This window comes from Lactuca saligna, chromosome 7 (assembly GCF_052625555.1).
Source record: "Lactuca saligna cultivar CGN05327 chromosome 7, ASM5262555v1, whole genome shotgun sequence".
In the NCBI taxonomy this organism is placed as follows: Eukaryota; Viridiplantae; Streptophyta; class Magnoliopsida; order Asterales; family Asteraceae; genus Lactuca; species Lactuca saligna.
Window position 1 is genome coordinate 140018615 of NC_136423.1, and position 9910 is coordinate 140028524.

The 9910-nt window shown below is 32.1% G+C and overlaps 1 protein-coding gene across 1 annotated transcript; it reads left to right on the forward strand.

The window, feature by feature from the left end:
* The first annotated feature begins 4539 nt into the window (after positions 1-4539).
* LOC145004530 (protein DWD HYPERSENSITIVE TO UV-B 1-like) lies at positions 4540-9395 on the forward strand. The gene is made up of 9 exons (XM_078963462.1): positions 4540-5020; positions 5344-5410; positions 5484-5737; positions 5821-6403; positions 6514-7149; positions 8090-8527; positions 8601-8852; positions 8921-8983; positions 9067-9395. The coding sequence occupies exons 1-9, from the start codon at positions 4989-4991 to the stop codon at positions 9151-9153; spliced, it is 2412 nt and encodes an 803-aa protein (XP_078819588.1). The 5' UTR covers positions 4540-4988; the 3' UTR covers positions 9154-9395.
* Positions 9396-9910: the final 515 nt, after the last annotated feature.

Genomic DNA, 9910 nt, shown 5'->3' on the forward strand with positions numbered 1-9910 from the left:
AGTGTTGGTGTATGCGGCATCACAAAGGTAATATTTGTCTATAAATGTGAATTTTGCAATTGTTATATGAAAAATAGATAATGTATTTAATAATCAAAGTTTAAAAAAAAATTGCAAACCTGGTGGAGGAAATGGAAAGCCGAAAGTTAGATTAAATACAACTTCTTTTAGAACTTGTGAATCATGTGCTATGCCCTCCCAACCGGCCCATACAAATATAAATATCATCTCAAAATTACAAATTCCAATAACATTTTGATAGCATTCACCTTTTCCTCTTCCCTTATAACGAGTTTGTTGATCGGCGGCACGACTGTATGTACAAGAGTTCCATCTAATGCACCTATCGCTCCCGAAAATATTTCTATCAACCTTCTATGTCGTCCTGATGTGTTTACTTTTGCATTAGAAGATGTTGGCACAATTAATTTTTCTTGCAAAATTCATCATTGCATTTAGAACCTCATGAAAACACTTATGAATTGTTTGTATTGAATGTTGAAATCTACGTTTAACTATTCGAAACCGCTCATTGTGTTCGATAACTGTTAAAAACATAGCTAACTTTTCTTCAACACTTATTGACCGACTACTTTGCAACCAATTTTTTTGTTTAAAATGGTTTCATAGTAGTACATATGTTTCTCGTGAAAAGACACATCAACTCATGACATTGTCAAGAAGATCCATGCAACAATTCTTGCGTAAATGCATGACCGGTCAATATCGAATTCAAGTCACTTATCCTTTCTATTCTTGTCGAAGCTAAAAACATCCAATACCGGGAAAGCAACATGAAATACACAATATCATCATCGGTATTCATAAATCACTTGTCAAACAACATTTAAAATTCAACATTATAAAAACATAGTGTCAAACAATATAGAAAATTCAACATTTTAAGAACATAAGGTCAAACAATATATAAAAGTTCAACATTTTAATCCATAACAACACACTTCAAATAAAATCCTTAAAAACTTCAACATTTTAAATCCATAATGACACACATCAAATAAAATCCTAAGAAAACATCACATCAAACCATACTTTGATCCGACGTTCTTTAACCACATCTCACAAGCTTCCGTCGGAAGAAATAAGCAAACTTTTCTAAGATCGGCACTTTCACCAAAAAGCAAAACAGCCGTTTGGTATCTTGGATCAGATATTTCCCCTTTCGTTTTCACCAACTTTTCCATACATGATACCATATCGTGCTCTTTATGCTTCTCTACTAACTTCTTTGCAACTTTGCTTTCAATGATCTTTGCATTGATTGTTGCTTTTCCTTTTCATTTAGCTTCTTTGTTTTTGGAAACACTAGAGGTTCCTTCATTTGGACTTTTGGGTAAAGTCATAATTTCCATATGAGTTACATTAATACCATGGTTCTAAAAAGCGCGCCATGGCACGCCTCAAGGCGCGCCAAGGTACGAGGCGTGGTGTAGCCGTTATGAAAACGTCTAAGGCGGGTTTATGAAGCCAAGCCTTACGTTATTTAGAACTTTGATTAATAAATGAGTTACGACATGAGTTTTTTTTTCAAGGTGCGCCTTATCGTGTGTTAAGGCGCGAGTTTTTTTCAATGCGCGAGTTTTTGTTTTTTTATCGGGCCTAAAATAAATGAGTTTTTGTTAACTTTTTTCCATTAGATATTAATATAACACTTCTAAAAACTTCATATATTTGATAAAATTCGAAAATAATATGATTTATATCTTTTAATGTATATAATATAGTCACGCCTTGAAAAACGTCATGGCTCGCCAAAGCTTGTCATGGTTTAACTTTTACCTTGCTGCCAAGCCACGCCTTACGTTATTTAGAACCTTGATTAACACCATCGAAGTCACTTAAATTAATGTCGGGCGAATCATGAGAAGGGTGAGGAAGTGTAGAAGATGGCTCCCATCCATGAATGTCAGTCGCAGCCGACCCATCAAACAACTGAACACAAAGATCAAGGTACACTAGTGGAGAAGTTCTCAAAGTTTCTACCATTTTGTTTGACTCCTTGAAAATACTATAAATATTATAAAATATTATGATATATTACTTCTAATAAAAAATCACAATACCTTAATCTCTAGTTGCCATTTGTCTTCTTCCATGTTAAACGTGTTAGTTATAGGGTTATAAACGTTGCCTGTTTTGTTTTTTAATTTCAACCAAGCACCAAATTTTGCTTTTAGATAGTCGTATCAACTTTTCATCTGTTTTTGATCAACTACAAAATTGTATTTTGTTTTCAATCTTTCAGTTACATTCTTCCATGAGCTTGCTTTCAAACTACTCTCTTAACGGCCGTAAGTCGTAATTTCTTGAATACAAGCTTCAAGAAATGTTTTTTCAACACCTTTTATCTGTTTCCAATTAATTCTAGGCTTTTTTGTGTCATTTGTGCCATGTTTAGTATTCAAAATTCAACAAGAACACATTTCAGCAACAAAATCCAACAACATTACAGAAAAATTAAGCAAAATCATAGCAGCAACTTAGCAAGAACACATACGGCACAAAATTCAGACTTCATACAAATCAGCAGACAACCCCTTAATTACATATCAACAACAAATCAGCAAGAACAAACCAAAACCACAACAATATGCTTAAAACTCAATTAGATTTCACACAAATCATTCACCAAAAAACAAATTGATCAGCCAACATAGCAAGACAGCAAGAACATGACAATAACACAACACATTGATGATTTCGTTTCCAGAAACAAATTTAAGAGAGAAAAAATCTTTAAAATCGCTCCAATGAAGTTGGAAACGTACCAGCAAAGGGGAGGAGGCAGCGTAGGTGGAGGCGAATCGACGCTGTATGACGTCCGATTGCAAGCTGAAATCGGTGGAGAAAGTGTTTTGTTGTTCACTGAAATAGAAGAAGGAAGAAAAAAAAGAGGCGGACGATTTTAGGGTAAGAGCATCAAAGGAAAATCTTTCATCCAGACTCCTTATGATATTTGACAGACCTTTTTTTTTTTTTTTTTTATTTGACTGAATAAGACCTTTTTTTTTTTTTTTTTTTTTTTTTTTTTTTTTTTTTAATATCTAGTTGATTAAGAGGTTAAAAAACTTTCAACCAAACGCTGGATGATCCATAGCCAACCTCTTTATGGGATGATTAAGAGACCAAACAAACACCCCCTAATTGTAATTAGTTCTCAATTTGTATTTCAAAACTTTACGTAAAAAAGTAAACCTTCAAAATAGCTTTTGAAATTATAAAAACATGTATCGAAACTAATAATGTAAGTTCGAAACTTATACTTTTGTCAAGAAAAAAGCAAACAACTTTTGTAAGAAAAGCTTGTTTTACAACTCATATTGTACTTCAAACCCAACCAAGTTTTGAACATGCTAAAAATATGTGATCATCACTATGTTAAAGATAAATTGATAATCAACTAAAAACTCAACCAAGTTTTGAATATGCTAAAAATATGTGATCATCAAGATAAATTAATAAAATTGATCATTTTGATTAATATTATAGTTGGAGGAGTATAAACATTGTTAACATATTATTAATTCAGATTTATACGTGTTATCTGAGCTTTTATTAAAAAAATATCCACCTTGTAAATATTAGGGAGTGGTGATGATTCTATTTCATTTAAAAAAATGCCAAACAACGAAACACATTTTTTCCACTCTCTCTCATCTTTCTTTTCGTTAGCCAACTGAACACTCTTTCTTAATGAGCACTTTGATGAAAATCAAGAGAAGGGGGTGGCAAGGGCTCAAGAACTCCCATTCCTCTTAACATTATACATAATCATTTATTGAAAGGTTTACACCAAATTTGTTAAACATATTATATTTACAATATCATATTTTATTATATTAAAATTAATCAACCATAGAATTTGTACAGAATTTATAACTTTTTTAAAAAAATAATTTTTACCAAACTTTTGGTCATCATTATAAATATAACCAAAAATCTTTTTATAATTTTTACTATATTTTTTTATAACCTTGTTCTTTCATGTTTTTATAAAATTAGATTTTTTTTAATTAACATAGTTTTGTTTTACAACCATTCTCCAATATACCCATACATACTCACTTCATGCATGGTTGTTCATTTTGTTTCATCTTTATAGATTTAGTGTATTTTTTTAAATATTTTTTTACACATTTGTTTTAGTTATGTAATAGTATAAACATATATTATTTGTAAGAGGTGATAGTTAAAATAGTAAGCACATATTGTGAAAACGAAATTGTAAAAAACATTATCTTGTAGAAGAGAAAAAAAATCTTGAAAAATATGTATAAAAACAAATATATCAAAGGACATGATGAATAAAATTGTAAAAAAAAAATATTTTCAAAGAAAGTAAATTGGTAAAAACGCTAATTTATAAATACATATACAGTAATTAAAAAAAAAAAGCTTAAAAAATTATATAAAAAACTTAAAAAAAAATCATAACAAAAATTAAAATTTTAATTACAAAAATATGAATAACATGTCATACCTATAAACAAGATCAGAACAAACTTTTATGTTAGGTTATTTCTTAGTGTTTTAAAATGTGTAAATTATAACGATTACATATTGCAAGTTTGCAACTTTCTTAGAAAGATTAATTCAATGGTCAGTTCTTAACGAAAATCTGTGGAGATGCTTAAAACCCTAGGTGAAATTTTGATGATACGAAACAAATAAGCGTTTTGAGGTGCAAAGAGAACAGGAACGTTTGGAAGTTTGATTAATCGGTGGCTTGAATTGGAGACTCGATGATCAAAGTCGAGAAATTGATCTAGTTGAGTGGCCACATTAATTCGATATTTTAGTCATATGGATTGATTAAGAACATTAGAGATCTAATTCCTGCGGTTCTAAATTTCCCCCCTAAGCAAAGGTGCGTGCATCATCCATTTTTTTTAACCTCCGACCGATAACCGTGTTCGCCGTTAGAAGTTCGAGCTCCTCCGTCCGGCGACGTGATAGCCGCCATCGCCATGTCTATCGATATCAGAACCCTAAAGGATAGGTAATATTTTCCCTTGGAATTTACTGAAATCAATTTTGGTCGTATTGAAAAATGTTATGTGGAGGCCTCTGTATGCATTTCCGTTTTCTTCATCTTGTAGCCTTGTCTACCAGCTTAGATTATGTTTGATACAATGAATACATGAGTTATCTGATGAAATTGAAGGTGAAATTCGGTGAATTTTGTTGCTGATGGTTTACAGTTGGCTCCACTCTGATCGATCGGAAATCAGTTCACCGAACTTGATTTACAGAAATGCTTAAGACCATAAAAAACAAAAAAGCATTGGAGTGATTTCTTATGTAGTTTGCTCTTATTTGTAGGTATATTGATTCTTGCAATGCTTGTGAAACAGTTCCTAATAAAGCAGTTCTATCAGCTTTCTTTAAGGTTCGCATCATCATAAACTAGTTTTATGTTAATTCTATCTGTATACCAATCCACTACCATTTTCATGATGCAGGCTGAGATTAAGAAATCAAATAATGAAGAATCCACCTTTGTGATCTTCTTAGATGACTTAAAAAGCATCGACTTCCATCCACTTTACAACATCTTTCTCCAAATTGATCTATCAGAGATAGACACAGTTGACATTCTTCAAAAGTCATCATGTTCTTTAGATGCAGATTCTGTTCTATTGTTACTACATGCAATAAACCAAAAACTTCGCCTTGTGGATCTTCAAGACAGGACATTTGGCAAAGATTTCTTAATGTAAGTATTACATTTATCCTTTTTCTTTAAGAAAATACAAAAGAAAATGTAAATCGACATCAATTCATGCTTGTTTACAACAGGGGGATTTCATTAGGAGGCTTATCATGCCAAATTTTAAACCTAAAGTTTTCACATTTCCGGAAGATCAATATGATTGGGAAGTTTCTCCAGATTCGCACTCTCAATCTTGATTTTAGTGCATCACTAACAAATTTCGGGAAAGATTGTTTTTCTCATATGCCAAATCTAAAATCCCTTTCTTTATGTGAAACAAAAGTATCAAATCTATGGACTACAAGTGCATCACTTGCAAAACTTCCATCTTTAATCGAACTTCGGTTCCAAAGTTGCTTATGTTGTGATGATACAAGGGTATGCCCTCGATCTTTTGGCCCAAAAGATAACGAGAGCACTAGTTCAACTCTTTTAGATCATGGAATTGAAAAGATAACACCTTTTTTAACTACAGAAGACACAAGCTTGTTTTCCAATTTGGAAGATGAACTTTTTAATTACAATACAGTTCATGAAACTGTAAGTGAATCGGATGAGTCAACGGATAGTGAAGTTGACTTTTCAAATACTCATCCTGGAATTAAGTTGTTGGAAGATTTCACATATGGACCTAGTGCTTGGAATGGATTACTTGATCTTCCTAATGAGGTTAGCACTTAGCAATAGTATTATACTATTATTCCATATTTTCATCATACCAAACATACCCTTAATCTTTAATCTAACTTTATAACATTATTCAATAAAAAAAAAACCAGATTTTTCCTACCACATGGGGATTAGAAGAAACCGAAGAATCTTTTCCAAGTTCATCAATATCAAGACCTATTAGTATACCCCGAAAAAAGCATCTTTCATATCACCCTTCACCAATATGCTATGAAAAACACTATAGAGAATACTTAATCTCCTCGTTTCCTAATTTAAAAGTCCTCGATAACATCCCAATAAAAAAAACCGAAAAAGAAAAAGCCTCCATCATCTACTCACAAAAATTCGAGCATCTCCCATACAAAAGAACAAACAAAGAAAACGTTGTCACCATACTTCAAAACCGCGAGATCAAACAAAAGGGTATTTATGGAAAGTCACAATATTCTTATCCAAGATCGCTTGATGCTTCCAAAGTTGGGTGTGCAGTGTTGCCTTGTTTGCATCCGCTTTCTTTAAGTTGTAGTAATAATGTGATAATACAAAGAGGTGATGGAAGAAAATTTCGTCCAAGACAATTTGAATATCATCCGAATAATCCAAGTCTTATGGTTATTGGAACTTTGGATGGAGAAGTTGTGGTTGTGAATCATGAAAGTGAGAAAATTGTTAGGTATATTCCATCACATGGAGAAATGAATAGTGTTCTTGGATTATGTTGGCTTAAAAAATATCCTTCTAAGGTATGTCATTACATTTCTTTATCGATGCCTTTTCTTTTTACTTATAAATTATAATAGTAATGCACTTTTATTCGGAGTTAATCTCATAAAAGACCTTATATTTTGTGTTTTTTTGGATTAAACCCTAACTTTATTTATTTTTTCTGAAAAAGACCTTGTGTTTTTTTATTTTTTCCGAAAAAGCCCTCTACTTTGTGTGTGTGTGTGTTTTTTTCCGAAAAGTACCCTTGGTCTTCTAACTTTTTCCGAAAAAACCCTCAACCTTTTTACTTATTTCCTAAAAAAACCTCGCATTTCACAAGTTTTTTTCGCAAAAAAAATGACTCAAAAGGCAGGATTGAAAAAAAGGGTTAATCTCAAAAAAGACCCTTATATTTTGTGTTTTTTCCGGATTAGACCTCAAATTTCTTTTTTGCCTGAAAAGGACGTATTTTTTTTTTCATTTTTTTCGATCTGTACCTTTTAGTCATTTTTTTTCCAAAAAAAATTGTTAAATCTGAGGGTTTTTTCTAGAAAAACTAAAAAAGTTGAGGGTTTATTTGGAAGCATTTAGACGGTTTAGGGTCTTTTCGAAAAAAAAAAAATACAAAGTTGAGGGGTTTTTCGGAAAAACTGAAAAAATACAAGGTCTTTTTCAGGCAAAAAATAAATTTGAGGTTTAATTTGGAAAAAACACAAAATATAAGATTTTTTATTAGATTAACCCTTTTGAAAAACTTGTAAAATGTGAATTTTTTTTCTGAAAAAAGTAAAAAAGTTGAGGGTTTCTTCGGAAAAAGTTAGAAGGTCGAGGGTATTTTTTGAAAAAAATACAAGGTCTTTTTCAGGCAAAAGACACACAAAATAAAAAGTCTTTTACGAGTTTAACCATTTTACTTGCTATCAATAACGGATTTGTGCCTTGTACTTTTAATTTTCAATTTTTTTTTTCATATTTCAGCTTATTTCGGGTTCCGACAACGGTTTACTGAAACTGTACGACATCCAACATTCCGATTCCGATTCCGGTTTCCCCCGAACTCCGGAATCAAATTCCTTCGACGAGTTTGACCAGTTGACTTCAGTCCACGTGAACTCAAGCGACGAACTATTCCTCGCAAGCGGCTACTCAAAACACGTTGCTTTATACGACATCAACACCCGTAAACGCCTCCAAGTCTTCACCGACATGCATCAAGAACACATAAACGTCGTTAAATTTGCAAACCATTCCCCATCCATGTTTGCCACGTCATCATTTGACCATGATGTTAAAATGTGGGATTTAAGACAAAAACCCATTCACCCATGTTACACGTCCTCTAGTGGTCGAGGAAATGTCATGGTCTGTTTCTCTCATGATGATCATTACCTTCTTGCTTCCGCTGTTGACAATGAGGTAAATTTAATTTCATCGTTTTATATATAAAAAATGTTTAAAATCAAAAAATTAAAATATTTGTATTTTTTAGGTTAAACAATTATTGGCGGTTGATGGAAGGGTTCATTTGGACTTTGATATAGCACCAACGGGAAGCTCTCAGAATTACACGCGCTCTTATTATATGAATGGAAGAGATTATATTTTAAGTGGGAGTTGTGATGAACACGTGGTGAGAATTTGTTGTGCTCAAACTGGAAGACGCCTTAGAGATATTTCATTAGAGGGAAAAAGTTCCGGATCTTCCATGTTTGTGCAATCTTTAAGAGGAGATCCATTTAGAGTGAGTTCTTTTATTTATTTATCCCTTTTTTTTATCCTTCATAAATTGACTTGCGATTTTTTTTAAAGGATTTTAATTTGAGTGTATTGGCGGCTTACTTGTCTCCTAGCTCAAGCCCGGAAATTGTGAAGGTTCGGTTTCTTTACATTTCTTTACGTTGTCTGTTTTTATCTGTTATCTGTTATCTGTTATCTGCTGATGGTTTGGTTTGTAGGTTAATATGTTGACTTCGAAGGATGCGGAAAAGGAATTGTTGGATGATGAGCCGATGCGTGTAGGAATTGGTATGGGAGGAGCGTGAAGTGTGTGTGTGTGTGTATATGTTGTGTAGGATGAGAAATGATGGAGGATATGAATGTGAATGATGTGATGTGTAGAATTGGAAAATAATGTGTATGTGGGTTTTTATATTTGTTTTGATGGTAGTGTATTTAGTTGGTTGAATCACGAAAGTGCAACGCGACATAGACATATCCAAGTTTAGCGAAGTGGACGTGAAAGATGATTAAATATGTAGTGTGATTAATTTGTTTTGTTGTTTAATCGTTTTAATCTTAACAAAAAATATATTAAACCGATTAAAATACAAAACAAAAATTAATTGGTATGACCATTTTTAAATGAGAAAATAATAGGATTTTCATAGAAATGAAGCCATATTTTGACTATTACGTTGTGATTGGTTTTTGGTGGCAATCTGGTAACTTTTGATAGTTAATCATTCAGCGATTCGAAGAAAATGAAAGGCATAAATTTATGTAACACTTTTTATTTGCATTTATCAAAATAATTATGGACTTCAAATTTGCATTTCAGATTAGGATTTTTGATTTTTTTTAGACGACTGGATGGATATGTAAATAAAGACCCTATAGTAAGGAGCTAGGGCTAAAACGAGAAAATTACATCGAAATGTTCAAAATAGGATTTTGGAGTCATAAATTCTAAGAAATATGGAATTTATGTTTACGGTGAACAATCCAATTAAAAGAAAAAGTAACAATATCATCAAATAATATATTTTGTCTAGGTCTCGTATGATCAAACATGCATTGTTT

Coding starts and splice junctions, on each gene's coding strand:
- LOC145004530 (XM_078963462.1), top strand. CDS start 4,989: ATGTCTATCGATATCAGAACCCTAAAGGATAG. Junction 5,738..5,820: donor TTTGGCAAAGATTTCTTAAT/GTAAGTATTACA, acceptor TGTTTACAACAG/GGGGATTTCATTAGGAGGCT. Junction 8,984..9,066: donor CAAGCCCGGAAATTGTGAAG/GTTCGGTTTCTT, acceptor TTTGGTTTGTAG/GTTAATATGTTGACTTCGAA.